Genomic DNA, 19,009 nt, shown 5'->3' with positions numbered 1-19,009 from the left:
CAGGTCCTCCTATCCATGGGTAAAAAAAATCCAGGCAGTCAATGGGGCTTACCTGTAATTGTCAGAGCCCAGGATCCTCATATCCAAAGGTGCAAAAAAGTGCATGAGGGGGAAAAACATTTCTGTTGCCTGAAGAGAGTAGTAAGTGATTTTCTCCTCCCCACATCTGTTGGGGGGTGGTTGCCACCTTAGGGCTTTTAAATAGGGCTGTGTTACTTCTACACATCTTGGGGATCCCCTGAGCATGCTGACAGCTCCCTCTTATTTCTCAGTGGCTCCATTTGGGTTTCATTTCTGTCAGCACTCCCCCATGTTCACTATCATTCTTTTCCTCCCTCCCTCCCTCCCCTTTTGGTAGCTCTTAATTCAAGCAGCAATCACTTGCTCCTTGGTTAGAGGTTTGGAGTTCCAGGGAATCGTGAACTCTGACACCTCTCAGGGAGTGTGTGGGAAGAAAGGGGGCTGAGGGAGACCAGAACACAATAGCAGAAACACAGATGTCTCCTGTCATGGGTGCAGCCAGCTCTCTGATTCTCCATTCTGCCGGTGTGCTGCCTCCTAGAATTAAATCTCTCCTCCTGCCATTTGATCAGCGAAGGCCCTGGGCATGGAAAAGGGTGGCCCTATGCGGGACATCATTTGTGAGCAGTGGCATTTCGTGTGGAGCAGCCGGTCTCTTCTCCATGTTGTAGAAAAAAAGTGCAGTTCCAAGTACATGGCGGTTCCCCCGTATTTTGAAAATATAAAATATATAACTGCTAGGTTTTATATTTTCAAAACACAGGGCAATGACCATTATTGCTTTTGGTCCCAGTTGATCATACTGCAACCTGAAACCTGTTTTGCGCTAGCCAAAACTCATCTAATGAAGCCTGCATACCACCTCCTGCATCACTTGTTAAGAAGATTTCTGAAGAGCTCTAAAGATTGCTCACTATTTTGTGACGTTTTAGTACGTCCTAATAATATTCCAACAGTACGTCCTAATAATATTCCAACAGATATACTATTCTAATTTCCTTCCTTTGTTTTCCCCTCCCTCTCTCTAAATTTTGTCTCATTTGTCCCTTTCTGCTCCCTTCTGGTAGTAATTCCCCTTATTTACCTGTTTTTCATTCTTCTGTTGTTTGCCTCCTGGTTTCATCTACTCTTTCTCTCCTCCCTCTCCCTCTAATTATTTATTACTTCTGCTTCCTTTTCTTCTCTCTCCCCTTTCCTCTGTTTTGTGTTTAATTCTTTCATTTAAGATTTAAAATGTAATGAAACACAGACGTTAGACACAAGAGGGCCTGTTCTCAAAATGACAGCTCAAATTGTGCATGCAAATTGGAGACTGTGTGTGAAAGTCTGTACTCATTTGCACAAGCCATGCGCGCTCATGCGTGCCATTTAAAACCGCTACATTTAATTTTAATAAGTGGGGCTTCAAGAAAGTGTCTTTAATTTTAGATACAGGATAGATGTCACCCACATGCCATTGAAAATTGTTGCCAAAAAATCACCTGCCAGAGTTCAGAAGCAAAATGATACAGGGAATCGTTAATATGAAGAACTGATTATTATTATTTTTTAAAAAAAGAAACTAAAGCTGCTATGCACTGAGTTATAATTACTTAGAAATCTGCATTTTAATTAACCTTTCTAGAAGGATTTCTGGGGCACCGAGTTTTTGAAAGTTGAGTTTTATTCAGTATTTTTTCCCCCTGTTCATCTTGATCTTTTTCCAGGTCACTTAGTACAAAAGCATTTCGAAGAAAAGTAGGGATGTTGTTAATGTATTTGAAACACTGACTTTTCTTAAGATGTCTATCAGTACTTAATGTACTGGGATGGCTGACAGCTGGTTTCAGTTGCCATAGTGTAATTATGTAGAATAGACTGTCTCAATGACACCGCTTCGATGAAAGAATATCTCACCTTCGAGATGACAAAGACTAAAATGACAGTACAAGAACCAACTTAGAGTTCTTTTTCGTTAGCCGTGTGAAACTGTGGAACTGTTTTGATGACGCAAGTCAAATGATGTGATGTACAGATCAATGGCAAAATAATAGACATATTGATACCCTGCCACAGTTTCCATTCATTCTGTTCTCCCTCTTCTATTTTAGGCTGTAGCTTGAATTCCAGTTACTGGAATTTAAACTATTTTTTTAAACTCTCTCTCTCTCTCACACACACACACACACACACACACTGCAATAACCTTACATTAGTTTGAAGCTCAGTATTTTTCACTCCCAAATTCAAAGCATGTGTTTTATCTTGAATTGTGTTTAGTACAACTTTTAGGCTGTAATCCTATTCTCAATCTCCTGGGCACAAGTCTCATCGAATTCAGTGGTGCTTATTTCTGTGTATAGGATTGCACTGCTAGGCTGCCATCTTATGCTCACTTACCATTAGTTGATCTAGTTCGGTATCGCCTACAGGGACAGGCAGTGGCTTTGCAGGCAGGGGGTCTTTGTCAGGATTACCTGGTGTCCTGTTTCTCAGAACACTCCTGCTTTTGATGGGAGACAAATGACGAGGCTTGCTAAGTAATCCACAAAGCTTTTATTAAGCTTTCTACTTGAATAGAGTCTAACCTCTTGGAAATGTCTCCCTAGGCAAAACTATGCAAACTAAGCAAGACAATTGTCTGTTCAAGAAGAATAGGAAGCCACTTCTCAAACATGTGTAACTTCAGACCGCTTGATGTGGAGGCAGGTTCTGGCATAATCGAACCGACTTTCTCATGCTTTCCTTCCGTACCGTGCGTTTTAGGTTCTGGCGGACCCTAGCATCAGCTAGCTTGTTGGGACACTCACCTCCGGAAGACACCTCAGTTCCCATTGAATGTGTAGGATTTAGCCTTCTGGAGATAAACTCTGGAGAGGGCTGACTCCCAGATGGGGAATCACCTGTGAGAGCTTCCTCCCCCACTGGTACAGGTTAGCTGGTGTCTGGCGCTGCATCTTCTAGTTCTGAATCTGATTCTGATTGATTACCTGAAACATCTTCTCCCAAAACAGGGACAGTAGGGTTAGACATGACACCTGGATATTCAGGGAAATGAATCTGGGTCCTCTTCCATGCAAAACATGTGCTCTGCCACTGAGCTGGAGCCCTTCCTGATTCTTGGATTAAACCCTTAAAGGCGAGGGTGTGGGAAGAAGCCACAGAGAATTGCTCATGTGTTTCTGATGATAAATTTGAATGGGGCCTCAGAGAAGTGGTCTACTTTAGAGACACCACCATGCATTCTTTCTTAGAAACACGTTTTCCTGAAATTAGGGATGTATGAGAAATTCTTTTCAGTTTGTTTTTGATCAGTATTTACTGAGTTCACACCTTCCAGGGTGAATATGGAGTAGGATGCAGTCTGCACCAGAAGTCCATACATTTTCTTGCAAAGTGATCACAAACCAAAAAAAACCTGTGTGTGCCTTTGAAAATTGCGCATGAAAAAAATGTTTCCTTTTGAAAAATGCGCACAGATATGCTTTAATCAAGTTGAAAAGAATGTCTGCAATTTCAAAGACTGATGTGTACATTTGGAAAAATGTCCACAATAATGCACATGGATTTTCATGTGAAACAAAACAAATCTGCAATCTGATACGGACTCAAATTGGAAATGGGTTTTGAGAGGGAATTTGGAGAACTTCAATGAGCTGAGGTTTTGCTGATTCGCACATCCTATTTACTTCCATGTAAAAGGTGTTTTGGGTTCTGCTGCCAATTTCTGAGCCATTGGTTCCATGCAGAACACAGCCGCGTTATGCATTTGAGGAAGGTACAATATCAGGAAGTCTGTGTGTAGAATATAAATAATGGGTGCTGGAATTGGAGGAAAATCTAAATGGTATGAGCATTTCCTGATAGAAAATGTAATTTCTTCTGGTCTAACGGTATTGATCCTACATCTTTTAATAGGTTTTCTCAAGTAAAAACATTCTCATTTACATGCATATTATGTAATGCTTCCAAGTGATACATGTGAAGATCCACCTCTGTCGGCTACCAATTATTGATGTCTGTTTAAGGCTGCCTTCTGTTCTCTTGGTTACCAATGCAGCACTTATTGACATTTTGATAAAGGAAACCACAAAACATCCTATCCACTTAGATGCATGCCTTCCTGTGGAATTGCCCAGGAGAAGGCATTTTATAAACAAAGCATGAGCAGGCATCTATTTAATTAAAAACATTTACAAAGCATTTGAGTTGCAAGCCCATTTTTATTGATGAATAATGGTAAACGTCAGACTTCTCTGAATAATCATAATTCATTCTGGGACCTATCTTCCTGATGCAGGCATGCAGCTTCGCTTCCTACTTCATGTTCAAGTTAAATCTCATTAGGTGATGTTTGTGGCATGCTTTAAAAGGGCTGCAATGTCTCCAGTAAACTGACTGCATTCCTGAGGAATGTGACTTTGTGTCCCATTCAGTCATCTCCAGAGTGGGTAGCTCCAATTTGTTCGGCAGTCAAAAGGATCCTGCGGTCAAAGGAATATAACCTAAAGAGATCCAATTTGGGGACGCCAATGGCAGATGAATAGGTTGCTAGCTACAAAACTCCCTTGTACCACCTGGGCCAGGGTGGGCAACTGTGGCAGGTCTGGGGACCCATTTTTGCCCCCCTGGCCTTAATTTTTTTAAAAAATTAAAAATCCAAAAAATCCACAGTTTGCCACCAAAATTTGGCAGCAAACCACTCCAAGTGTTGCATTTAGCTTGTTTCCTAAATGTAGCTTGTTTGCTACTATGGCTACAAAGCACTACAATGGTAAAATTTAGCTAGATAAAAAAGTTACATTTGACCCTTGTAGCGTTTTATAGTGGATACCTTTTAAAAATCCCTGAAGGAGCAGGTTCGTAGCTTGGGTGTTCTCCTAGAACCATCTCTGTCACTTGAGTCTCAGGTGGCCTTGGTGGCATGGAGTGCCTTCTACCAGTTTCAGTTGGTGGCCCAGCTACACCCCTATCTGGACAGGGATAACCTGGCTTCAGTTGTCTACGCCCTGGTAAGCTACAAGTTAGATTACTTCAATGCACTCTACGTGAGGCTGCCTTTGAAGACGGTTCGGAAGCTACAGCTTGTGCAAAATGCAGCGGCCAGAGTGCTAACAGGGACCAGAAGGTTCAAATATATAAGACCCATTGCATTGCCTGCCTGTATGTTTCCCAGCCTGATTCAAGGTGCTGGTTTTAACCTATAAAGCCTTACACAGCTTGGCACCAGAATACTTGATGGAACGCCTCTCCCGACATGAGCCTACCCATACACTGCGCTCAACATCCAAGGTCCTCCTCCGGGTGCTTACACCGTGGGAAGCTCAGAGGACAGCAACATGAGAGCGGGCTTTTTCTGTGCCACCCCCCCCCCCAATTGTGGAACAAACTCCCTGATGAGGCCTGCCTGGCGCTGACATTGTTATCTTTTCGGTGGCAAGTCAAGACTTTTCTCTTCTCCCAGGCATTTTGCAATATGTAATTAGCCTGGGTTTGTTTTTGTATGTTTTTGTGGTTTGAAATTGTACGTTTTTGTGATTTTAAATTTTTGTATATTGTTTTTAAGTGTTTTTATCCCAGAGAGCCTCGGCTATGGGGCGGTATACAAATGTAAACAACAACAACAAGATTATGATGATGACAGCCCCTATTTAAGGGCATTCTCTGTTTGATAACATCTAAACAGGACCTCCATGTAGGGATTCAAAAACTTTGTTTTCTCAATGCTGGGAGCAAAGGGGAGAAGAATGCCAGTGTAATTCTCTTCTTGTGGGCTTCCCAGGGCATCCATCTGGCTGTTATTACCAGTAGAACTCTGGGCTGGGTTATTTTTGGCCTAGTCCTGCAAGGCAATTCTTATTCACAGTGTGCTGTAAGTAGAGATCGGAATTGAAACAATCTGAACAAGACCAGAGGTGACTGTCATTGTGGAGAATCTAGAAATGCTATCAAGCCACACATAGGGAAGTGGGGTGGAGGCTACAGACTTCAGAACTATGCTGATGGCAATAATCCTGAAAGAGAAGCTCACCCCAAAGAACACAGAGGGTGGAGTATAACTTAGTGGTAGAGCATATGCTTTGCATGCGGAAGATCTCAGGTACAGTCTCTGTTTATAAGAAAGATCCCTGACTAAAACCCTGGAGAACTGCTCCCATTTAGAGTAAACAGCACTGGACTTTATAGAACAATGGTGTAAGTCAGTAGAAGGCTGATGCCTCTGCATTTCAGTGGGGCTACGAATCCATTCTGGGTTTCAGGCAGAACCAGCCAGAATTCCAAAGGACTTATCCAAGGCGCTGGACCTATTTTATTAACTTACTCCACTGGTGTAAGTTAATAAAAGGCAACTTCCTAACGTTTTTGATCCCTATCGGTTGAATCCTGTAGATTTTGTTGTTGTTGTTGTTGTTGTTTTGCTTTGGCACTCCTGATGCCAACAGGAAAAAGAAGATTCATTCTTGCCAAAGGGGTCTGGTTTGCCAATTCTGACTGGTGGAACTGTCTTCATCCCCTTTGACGTATTGTGACCAGTGTTTTGTACAACAACATTTTAAGTGGTATTGTTAAATATATTGTTATGGCCTGTAGCTTGAACAATTAATAATTAGCCATTCAGAGGGAGAAAGAAATCCTTTCTGATCCCAGTGGGGTCTTGAGATAAATTAATCTAACTTGAGAGGCTAAGCAACGTTTCCTCCCAGTGTAGCATGCCACCTTTAGATGTCAGTGACTTGCTCACAGCTGCTTGGATCTTAATAGAAAATAACTATCTTATAGAGTCCTGTTTCTATGCTTTTAAAAAAGAAACCCATTCTTGGTGACATCAAGCAGTATTATTCCTATTGACCAGCTTGGTGACTTCCCCCATATTTTCCAAGCAGAGATCCAGCCCTTGAAACATTGAACTGCTATGGCTCTTCTCAGTGCCTTCACCGTTACAGCTGCCACAATAATTAACATGGGCTATAACTAGCCATATTGTAGGTAAATTAAGCAGGCATCAGGTTTGCCAACACTTTCCACGCTATTGTTTATGGGACAAAACCATGCTTATCTGTAGCTCTTTATTAGAGTCTCTAATTAGTCTATTAATCTCCATTAGCCCCTAATTGAGATGCTTCCTTATTTCTGGGTTCTTTATGTCCCCAATATTTTTGCCATTTCACTTTATGATTCTTTCTGACAAGACTATAATGGCGACAAATTTCATATTTTACCCATCTGCCCAATTAGGTAGGACACAGAAGGCATGACTGTACTGCTTTTATCATTCTGTTCTTGTGAAAGGGGTTCTTCTGCCATCCTGTTGGACATGTTTGTTGAAAGAGCTAGTGAAAATTTTCAGGGATAGTGCCATCAGAATAACCATTAAGAGAATTGTTTAGTCAGTATGAAATTATTCATGTTTGGTCATTCAATTAATCCTTGATATTTTGCAGCTTTTACAAGCTCTGAAATAATTTAAATAGAACTACAAGATGTATCAGCCACAATCCAGTGCAGAATTAGGCCTGTTGGGCTATCCTCTTTAATTCATCCATTGTATTAGTGTGTTAGTCTTTAATAGTGTGGGAGGCCATGATGCATATCTCGCTGTAGTTGCACAGTCCATATAAAATGTACATAATGGCTTTAAATCCAATGAATAATGCATCTTGGCATAAATTTAATCACAATAACAGTCCAGTAACAGAGGAAAACAATCAACATTTGAATTTACATAATGGAAGTATTCTAATGAAGATGCTACACAAGTATATTAGTATGTTAAAATTCATCTTTTAACTATTATATAATTAATTGTGTATCGGAGGAAAGTACAGAAAAAAACACAAATAGCCACCTGTTGAATTGGTTGCAATTTGATTTCCAAAGAGAACATTTAGTTAATAAATTAAAATGGTTACTGATTTGCATGTACTGATTTGGCACTTACAAGTAAATGCCTTTTTAGGTTTCAGCCTTAGTGTAAAAAACATCTGGTTTGATATTTCAACTTTCATCATGTACTAAGAGGCTTCAGCATTTTGACAAATAAATTAAGCTATATTTTCATGCATTACTTCCTTTAAAATGACCGTGTATAGCTTGTTGTTTAGTAGCTAGATTGGCTAAAATGTTAATGCAAGGCAGCCTGCAGGAATGATGGAACAAGACTTGGCTGTTCTCTATCAGTCACTTCGCCTCACTATTGTGCTTATGGGCAATGGGTCCCAAAGCCTGCAGACCAATGTATTTATTTTAAAATTGTTATTTCCCAATGCATTTGCCCACAGCTACTTAATAACGTTTGATGCCAATTTACTGTCTGCCCTACGACGTGATGAACAACTGGATGAAATATATAAGTGATGCATGAAACATATGGATGATGCAGTCTGTGTATTTCTGGCATTTCCCCCTTCTCCTGAAGCTGCCCAGCTGTGAGTACAGCTGCCACTGGAATTCATCGATATCCAATTCTGCTCTTCCATCAATTTGGAATATGGCTTTCAAAAATTTAGGCAGGCTTACTGCAATCCACAATGCTTTTTATCAAATTTGTCACCTGTTCAGTCAGAACACTTGTGTTGTCCCAGTATCTTCAATGTGCTGTCTGCATTCTCACAATATCTATCATCTTGTGAAGTGTTCATATTTTCATGCCAAATTACTCCTTGTAAACTCTGTCAGTCCCTCTGATATCACCCTTTTTGTGGCAAGAATTTTTAAATTTGTTAACACATTTACTCTCACACTGAGTTCGACATTTCTGTTGCATTCAGAGTCAAATTAACAGAATAACCGAGATACCTTTTTACATTTATTTATTTATTTATTTATTTATTTATTTATTTATACATTTATATCCCACCCTATATCACAAGGATCTCAGGGCAGCATACAGATAAAATCATACATATAAAATAGAACAACAAATATACACCCCTAAAACAAATTAAACCATTAACATGTTAAAACCAGTATTAAATTTTAAAACAGTAAAATCCAATTAAAACAAGACAGTGTATAGGCTGTTGGATCTTGACCTATTTGTGATCCTAGCTTATTTTCCTTTTTTGTTAACCAACATCAAGGCAGAGTTATTTGGTTTGGCTGCCATGGGGAACTCAGACTTAATATAAGTCAGGATCTTTGCGCTGAAGCCAGCACATCATGGGAATGGGGAGTGGATGGGTGAGAGGAGGAGGCTGGCCCTATCCTTAGGCCCAGTGAATTGGCTGCCTCAAGCAGCTAGTTTAGGTGTCATTAAGTAGTAGCAACTGTTAGTTACTTAATTATATTTGGTTGTATCCAATGTTAGTCCTACTTAGAGTAGACCCATTCAAATGGGTCTTATGTTAGACTAAAATCAGTTACAACCTTATTCCATTTTTACTATCACAGAAGGAGAAGACACTTGCCTCAGGGGCCAAAATAAATAGACATTGGGTACTATGTACCTTGTCTGGGAGTGGCTGAGGGAGCTATCTCAGGCAGCAAAATGTCTGACAATTTGACAGATAAAAAAATTGGAAGTGGGCACCCTCACAGATGCCATCTAGATCCACATTCATGCCAAATTTCAAGCAAATCCCATCATCCCCTGATTTTTGGTGGGGCTCTAACCTCTAACGCACCACCCATAACCCCAATTCACACCCCTTTCGGTATCTCCATTAATTTTTAGGTTAGAAACCTCAAACTCGGCACCATGATAGATTATCCATCAATACACATGCATGCCAAGACTCAAGGCAATCCCATCATCCCCTGATTTTGGGGGAATTTATGAAAATCGGACACCCCATTTTCAGACATGGACTGTTCCCCGACATTTTAACAGATAAAAAAATGGAAGTGGGCACCCTCACAGATGCCATCTAGATCCACATTCATGCCAAGTTTCATGCAAATCCCATTATCCCCTGATTTTTGGCGGGGCTTAAACCTTTTAACTCACCCCAAATCAAGTCCCATGCTAGAACTATGTCAATTTTCACTTTAGAAACCTCAAACTTGGCACCATGATAGATTATCCATGGATACACATGCATGCCAAGACTCGAGCCAATCCCATCATCCCCTGATTTTGGGGGAATTTTTGAAAATCGGACACCCCAGTATCTCAAGGATTTAAAGCTGCAGACAGCTCAATGGGGCCATTTCAAAGGAAATCCCAACATGCCATGAATTGGGGAGTAGAGATAAACCTATATGAATCTTCTTCCACACTTGAAAAATTGATTTGGAACTTCAAAAAGTCTAAGTGAGCGCAGGAAGGACTTATCCCCGAGTCAAAGCAAGACACACACAAACCATCCCTGCGAGGCGGGCAGGGGAGGAGGGAGGGAAGGCAGGCAGGCAGCAGACATTTCTGGGGGCATAAGGAAGTGAGCCAAGGATAGTTTCAAAGCCAGTAATGCAAACCATCCCTGTGAGGTGGGAGCAGCACAGAGAGATGCCTTTTCTTTTGCATCCCATAACTAGGAGGCTAGGAGGATAAGAGTAAAGCTTTGTGATCCTTGCTTCAGAGTTGATTGACTGCACTGTGATCACAGCCATTACTAAACAACAAAATAATAATGTTAATAGCAGTACTAATTAATATTAATAGCAACAACAACAACAACAACAACAACAACAACAACAACAATAAGGAGTTGAACCACAATGAAAGCCTGCCTGACTTCACTGAAGAGGAAAAGCCAGGAGAGCTTGGGCTATGGGGTGTAAATATAAAATGGAATAAATAAATAAATAAACAAACAAACAAACAAACAAACAAAGGAGGGGTAGCAGTGTTGCTGAATAAACAACAGGAAGAATTTTTTTAAAAAGGCTATATCTGTCTTTTACCAGTAAGAGGGAAGTGGACGTGCCCAGGGGGAGGGGGAACTGTGCCGATTTGACTGGCCCTGTCTAGGGACCATTCTTTAAGAAGCAAACTAACACTTCAACTCATGATAGGCATAGCTTGCTTCTCCACTGGTTAACCTTTGGAAGGCTCTGATGACCCTCCAGGGCAGGACACAGTGTATGTGTGCACTGGGCACGTCCACATGCCCTAGGGGACCTCATCCCCTTGCACCACATCTATTCAGTTGTTCCCCAAGGTTAGGGTGGGTAGCAGTGCTGTGTTTCCTGTTATTTATTTGCTTAGTATATGATTTCAGGTTGTGTTTGTGCATTTGGTGGGGCTACTGTTTTAAAAAACACTGGGAAATGTCCGTTCAGACTAAGAAAGAGAAGTTTCCCAGTATCCCAAGTTACCTGTTTTGCCTCTCCTCTCCTCCAACTTTGGGATCATGTGATCATGACCGGGAGTTGACTCTGTCTCTCAGCACTTCAAAAAGGTACCTCTCCCGCTTTTTTTACCCATTTTTTTTAAAATATAGCAAGCGATCTGCACCACACAGAGAGCTGAGAGTAGGCTCAAAATGACCCCCAGCCACGACTCTCTAAGCACAAGAAGTTTCAGGAAGATAGCTTAAAAAACAACACAGTTATCCCCTATTCTTTTCTGCAATGCAATCCTATGGGCGAAATTTTCCAAAATGGCGATCGGAGCGCTCCGCAAAAAGAGAAGCGCTCCGCCTATTGGCGCTTCTCTTCGCCGTGCTTCTAAGGGTCCGTGGTCTGCTTCTACTCCGCCTCTGGGCAAGGCAGAGCAGGCCAATTCTCTTCTGATTCTCCGATTCTAATCGGAGCGGAGCACACTTCTAGCTTAAAGCCATACTGGTAATCCCGGAGAAATGGAGGGGTAATCCCTCCTTGCCCCCAGGATTTCCTGTGCATCATGGGATAAGTCATTGTGTAGGCATGCCCTAGGAAAGAGCAAGTGGGTGTGCTAAGTCTTTGATGGAGACTTTCTCCCCCCTTCATCCAACCAGCCCATCCTCTGATCCTCCAAATCCTTTCCTCTCTGATTTACTCAGCTGGTATTCCTCCAGAGGCAAACAGTGATGAGCCAGAGGAAGGAAGAGGACGATATCTCTCACTCCCCTCTTTCGTGCCTCATATACTGCTAGGCAAGGCTTCAAGTAGCCCCTAGGAAATACAGTTTTCCCAGTGGCTAATACATATCAGGGAAGGGAATTGGGGAATCACAGGGAACGTGTGGGAAAGGGGGAGGCCAAATTCAATCCATTTCCTGATTCTGTTGAGAAATAGCTTGACTTATTTCTGAGCCTGTTTGACGCGGGGAGCTCACCCGTCACTAATTGGCTTAGATGGCTTTAAAAGCGGTTAGACAAATTCCTGGAAGATTATATGAACAGCATCGATTAGTCGCAGTAGTTAAATGGAACATCCAGGTTCAGGGGTAATATGCTCTTGAAAACCAGTTGCTAGGGGGCAAAGGGGAGGGGAAATTACAAGACCATAAGAAGAGCCATGCTGGATCAGACCATCTAGGCCAGCATTCTGTTGACACGGTTACCAACCAGGTGCTTGCAGGTAGGATATGAGTAACAGCAGCCTCCTGCCCATGTTCCCCATCAACTGGTGTACATAGACTTACTGCCTCTGATTTCTGGAGGTAGCATGTAGCCATCAGGACTAGTAGCCATTGATAGCCTTTATATTAAACGTGTGCCTTGCTGCACCTCGTGTGGCGCAGAGAGGTAAAGCCAGCAGTTTCTGCAGCTGAAACTCTCCCCACGGCCTGAGTTCGATCCCAGCGGAAGCTGGTTTCAGGCAGCCGGCTCGGGTTGACTCAACCTTCCATCCTCCCGAGGTCAGTAAAATGAGTACCCAGTTAGCTGGGGGAAAGGTAATAACGGCTGGGGAAGGCAACGGCAAACCACCCCGCTATAAGGCCTGCCAAGAAAATGTCAGCGAAAGCTGGCGTCCCTCCAAGAGTCAGTAATGACTCAGTGCTTGCACGAGAGGTTCCTTTCCTTTCCTTGCTTATGTGCTTCCCTACCTGGCCTATATTAGGAAGAGATGTGAACTGACTCAGAGTCAGAGTGGCTCTTCTTCTATTCTTCTGAAGATTGTGCTCCAGATCACCTTTCATGCACAATAAACTCTTGCTGCTGCCTTTGTCAGATGTAATAATTGTAAAGAAATTGAATAAATATATTTATTAATGGATAAATAAATAAATTATCTCCCATCTTTCCAACAAGGAGCTCAAGGCACTATGCACACCCCCATTTTTTCTTCACGACAACCCTGTGAGGTAGGTTAGTCTAAGAGAGGGTGACTTGCGAAAGTTTGTCCAGTGAGTTTTATCACTGAGTGGAGAATTGAATCCAGGTCTTCCCAGCCCCAGTCTACAATCTAACCACTACACCACATGGCATTTCTACTTCTGGTAGATCCCATTGGCTGCAATTCAAGGAGGAATCTTGAGGGGGCAATGGCTTAAACCAGTAGTTCCCAATTAGCTAAGTACTGTGGACCCCTTGTTTTTCAAATGCCAAGCCATGGACCCCCTACTTTTGAAAATTTTGTTATCTCTATGGCAGTGACCTGTGTGAAGCAATGTTTTGAAGAAAATAAGGGGTAGCTCCTAATAAGCAAAGGATTTTAGGTATGCTAAAAACAGACCATAACATTTGTGATATTTGTGATATTACCACGCAAAAATGATAATGATTTAGTTAGGAATATAAAGACTAATTTAATTTTACTAACTTCTAGTTTACAATTGAACAAATTATGACATGTCTAGCAGCTAAAAACCTAAATGTGATGGGAGAAATCATCCCTCTTTTTGTCCCGAACAATCCCTTCCACATCCGTTTCAATATTTCCTACTTTTAATTCTCAAATCTGGATCAACATTGAGCCGATTTCTATGTTTGTTCTTCATATAACAAAATGTCGAAAATGTTTGTTCACAAAGATATGTGGAACAAAAGGGAACTAGATGTTTCAAAGCTTTTTCACCTAACTTATAATCAGGAAAAACTTTCACCCAGAATTGGTCCAGACTATATTCTTTGAGAAATGATTTCAATGAACCATCACAAGTCACATCAACAAGTGCACCTTGCTCTTCCGCAAATAGAGTTGTTAGTTGTTCATCATCACATTCAAAAGGATTCCTTCTCCATGAGTTTTCAGGATTAGGTGCAGGGAACTAATCTCTGAAGCTAGCCGCTAAATCACACAGGTGCTTTCACGCATGACATCACCGTCGAAGATGGTGTATTTTCTTTTATTAAAATGCAGACCTTGCAGAGCTAATAGGTGAATGGTGCCACGGACCCCCTGGTTACACGGGTTACACGGACCACCAATTGGGAACCACTGGTTTAAACAGTATTTTTCAAGGTATTGTAAGGAACATGTTTGGAAGTGTAATAATACTTTCTTGGAGTAAAAGAAAACAAAGCCCTGATGAGGGACCCAGCTTTGTGTGAGATGCAGTCTGCACCAGCTGTTCCTGGCATGCCCTCAGACATATCCGACAGCTTGTGCAGCTGTATCCTTAGTAGTGCATCAGCATTTTATGTGTATTATATACATTTTAATAAGTTAATTTTGCTGAGGATCAGTGGTAGAGTTTATGGATATCTTTTGAGTAATAATGATTGATAGGTACTGTCTTGATGGATCCTCTGGAATGAGAATAAAATTGATAGTGAAATTACGTTATCTTGTGCTTTTTCTGTATGTAATTGATTTAGGAAGGGAGGGTGGCATTACAGGAAGATTGTGCTGGCACAAAGTGGGCCTATTTTGCTTTGGGGTGGGGTGGGGTGGAGAGCCTTAAAATAAACCTAAACTAATCAAAACATTTCAGTCTTTCAAATAAGGCTGATGTGATTGAAAATGGATTTAAAATGTGTATGGCTGGATAACCTGTGACTACTTTTTGTACGGAACCATATCAGAATTGTAAAAATCTTTGTGGCTAACACCGCACAGGTTGTGCGGATGTAAACTGGGGAGCCGTTTCTCTGTAGTTTTATATTTCTTCTAATGTGTGGCCGTTGCTGCTTTTCTTTCCGTGCAGAACTACTATGGAGCTGCCAAAATGATCTTTTCCGACAACCCTCTCGGGCTGACATGCGGGATGGTATGTCCGACTTCAGATCTCTGTGTGGGTGGATGCAATTTATATGCTACCGAGGAGGGACCAATTAATATTGGTGGACTGCAGCAATTTGCTACCGAGGTAGGTAAAAATGTATATAAATGGCTTTTTTTTTTCTGTGTAGGAGATTTTTAAATGATTCCATTTCTAATTGGCACTTTGATTAGGTTAAATGTGATACATACAGGACATTCAGGAGCCTGGTTCACACATAATGAGAAGCTACCATGGGTGGATTTCCCGGCAGGGCTTTTCGTTGCGGTGGCCAGTTTGAATATTCAAGCTGCAGTGGGGGCACGTCATAGCTTGTCATTACATGTGAACCCAGACAGGGGGGATTGTTGGCGTGGTTGACAAGCCACCCTTAACCCTAAAACAGTGTATGGGTTCCAAGTGCCCACCACCCCAACAACACACCCTCACTGTTACAAGCTACAGAGTGCCCCCACCACAGCGGTGGTGGGGCCGCTGCTGCCATGACAAAAAGCCCCACACAGAAATTTTCCCACGGTGACTTCTCATCATGTGCAAACTAGGTCTGAGAGTTAGTTGCAATCAAGAAATACTTTTGGTTATAAGGCATAGCTATATTATTATTATTATTATTATTATTATTATTATTATTATTATTATTATTTACAATATTTCTATACTGCTCCCCAGTCAAAATTTTGGAGTGGTGTACAAGATAAGATAAAATAAAAAAAGAATAAAAACACATTAAAGTAGATTTTTAAAAGAAGCAAAAAGAAAAATGAAACATCCAGCATGGCTGGTCATGCAATGACTTCATAAACATGATGTCAAATACACCTTTATCACTTGTTTGTAAAATAATTTTTATCCTACCTTTCAGCTGTTCACAGGACTCCCAAAGTAGTTCATGTATAAGTTAAAAACACAGGGTTGGATGCACACTAAGTTTGTTTAACATAGTCAAGCCATAACTAACTTGTTCCACTGATTTCAGTGGAACTTAAGTTCAAGTAGCATAGTCTGGATTCAACCTGTAATAACTGAGAACATGACAAGGAGCTAAAACCAGAACCATCTAAAACATAACTCACAACAGCAATTGGGCTGTATAAAACTTAAAACAACCAAAAATGTATGGGAGGGAGGGAAGCGGTTTCTTCTAGATGGCATATCAGCAACATTGCAGACTGGTTCCTGCCCTTACTGGACTAACAGACGATGGGATCATGATGGCAACGTCAGTAATTTTAGGACTCATGAATTACAGTAAGCATCTTCTTCAAACTCTGCCTATAAAATGATAAATATTAAAACATAGTTTTGTTTTTTTTAAAAAAAAGAAGTGAACTAACTAAGCATTTGGCAGCTGCACATCCAGATTTTGTAGATTTGAAATATACTTTTTCCGTGGATATAATATGCTCTTTCAAGTGATATTTAAGAGGAAAATGTTGGAATCCCAGTTCCTTTTCCCCCAGTTGGCAGAACGAACTGGGGTAAAAGATCCATTGTGAATGAATGCATCTCAGTGCTTAGGTTTCAGGTTATAAATGTAACTCCTCCTATGTGGTGTCCTGTGACCAGGTGTTCCTTTGAACAAATGAGCCCTGGCTATTCTGCTCCCGTTCTTATAGTGTACCTGCCCTCATGTGCTCCTGCTAAGAAAGCTGGCAAGTAAGTTCTCTCCTTTCCTGGTTGGAGCAGTCATCATTTTGGCCAGATCTTTAAGATATGCAATTTGCTTTCATGCATCTGAATGTTGGGCTTCTCAAGGAGGAGACTATTGAGAGAACTGACTGGTGGAATCAATGGAGTTCAGGGGGCGTCTGATGCTTTATTAATCCTACTACTATATTGAATGCTTTTGTCTTACCAGTGAAAGGCCACTGTTATCACGCCTCCCTAGAATGGTTTGCTTTCTGTGTAATTTAAAAGAACCAAAAAAAGCAAACACACACACACACACACACACACACACACACACACACTTGCGGTTTGCATAAAAGAAATAGATTAAACTCTTGTCAAATGTGTGAGCACTATAATACTGAATTATGGCTGTTTTTAAACCCAAATGCAAGTAATATCTGTTAAACCTTGATTTGTGTCTCCTTTTAGTCTTAATGCTGTGATTAATAGGGAAGAATTATGCCTTGATAGGTTTTGCTAAATATCTACCATTCTTCTTCAAAAATCTTTAGAAATCTATTAAAAATGCTGTGCACTGGCACAATGATTGATATTAAAACTGGCATAGGATGAATAGCTCAGAACGGCTTTCATCACAGAATTTTAAGTTTATTTAAAGTGATCTATTGGTATCAAGGGTTCTAATGCAGTTGAGCAATGTGGTGGTTCTGCATAATTCAAAATATATTGAAATATATACACACACAAATATATACTTAGAATACATACAGTATTTATACCCTGCTTCTGCTCATAACTGTTGTAAAATTTAGCTGTTTTTGTGTGTGTGTGGTGTTTTTAATGACCGGATCATATATTATAGAAATGATAAGGAACAATAATATGTCATATTCATAATGCATTATTTTTTATAATGCCCCACTTGCATTCCAAGCACACAGGATTGAAGAATTTCTTATTCGCTTCAGCAGACGGAATCTTTCAAAATTAAAATGTTGAGCTCATATTTTAGCCATAAACTGCGATGACAAATGTATGTTGGAAAAAATGAAGGGCAGCACCAAAATGCAGAAGGAAAGCAGAATGTAGACCTCAAAAAAGTGCTGTGATGCAGTTAGTCAGAAATTCACCTGAGAAATATTTAGAATATTTATTTGAATATTATTTTTATTCCTCTCAGGGGCAACTGTGGCTGAGTACGCAGCTCTTTCTATTTTCCTCTCCTTAGGAGAGGTAACTTGTAATCATGATGTTTTATATAAGTGCACTCTTGGGGTAATTAACTAAGCACAATTTTCCAATGACAATGATAATGACGACGCACTAAGCCATTTTGAGCTAAACATTATGGCTAAGTATGAACCATGACTTACCACGCCGTGTGAACCATTCCTAACCATGGGGCTACATAACCACGGTTTAAGCACGCTCACTAACCATTTGCTGCAAAAGGCCTAACCATACCTTAGCGTGTTGTCTGAACAGACCCACTGATAGTCATCTCAGAAGTGGGAAGATCTCCAGTCGTATTAAAGGAGAACAGTTAACATAAGAAGAACCCTGGACCTTGAAGTATCCTAAAATCAGCATGACTAGTAGCCACTGATAGTCTTATTCTTCATGAATTTGTCTGATTCCCTTCCAAAGCCATGTAAGTTAGTGGCCATCAGCATATCTTCATTTTGCCTTTCCTGAATCTCCCACCATTCAGTTTCATGGGATAAGTCCAGGTTCTAGTATTATGAGAGACAGAGAAAACCTCTTGTCTCTCCATTTTCTTCACTCAGGCCTTACCTAGACCTAAGGTTTATCCTGGGATCATCCCAGGGTTATCCCTGTTCATGTAAATGACATACAGGATATCCCGGGAGCAGGCAGGGACGACCCCGGGACAATCCCAGGATAAACCTTAGGTCTAGCTAAGGCCTTAATGTCTGTTATGGACTCAGACCCAGAAACATTAGTTTGCAATATGTTGAGTCTACAACAGTGGCTTTCAAACTGCATTCCAGGGCACAGTTGGATCCTTGCCCTCATGGCTTATTAAAACTGGCAGGGAAGAAAAAGTTGTCTGGGCCAGGAAAGTGATTAATGTCTCTTAATCTGGATCCATTTCAATCAGGGTTCAGGCATGGAAACAGCCTTGGTTGGCCTGTATGTCGGAACAGAGACAGAGGCAGAGCTGGGCAGAGGGGAGGGGGCAATGGGGCCAGTTGGCATGGGCCTACGATTTTGAGGGGGCCTACTCAGAGTCTCCCTAGTAGAGGCAAATATGTCTTATATACATCTTGAATAAAAGTGCTAGCCATTACCTTTTTTATAAATCGTTCTAGTTCATATGTATTTAGA

The 19,009-nt window shown here is 41.1% G+C and overlaps 1 protein-coding gene across 3 annotated transcripts in view; it reads left to right on the top strand.

Annotated features, from left to right (window-relative positions):
* Window positions 1–19,009, top strand: part of DPYD (dihydropyrimidine dehydrogenase) — a 608,504-nt gene that overhangs the window by 167,455 nt on the left and 422,040 nt on the right. For all 3 annotated transcript variants that reach the window (XM_063136148.1, XM_063136158.1, XM_063136141.1), the window contains one exon: window positions 14,954–15,115. In XM_063136148.1, the coding sequence (XP_062992218.1) occupies window positions 14,954–15,115 (162 nt within the window). The remainder of the gene's footprint in view (window positions 1–14,953; window positions 15,116–19,009) is intronic.

Source organism: Elgaria multicarinata, chromosome 1 (assembly GCF_023053635.1).
Source record: "Elgaria multicarinata webbii isolate HBS135686 ecotype San Diego chromosome 1, rElgMul1.1.pri, whole genome shotgun sequence".
Classification (NCBI taxonomy): Eukaryota; Metazoa; Chordata; class Lepidosauria; order Squamata; family Anguidae; genus Elgaria; species Elgaria multicarinata.
Note: the sequence above shows the minus strand (reverse complement) of the source record. Positions and strands in the feature narration are given on the sequence as shown.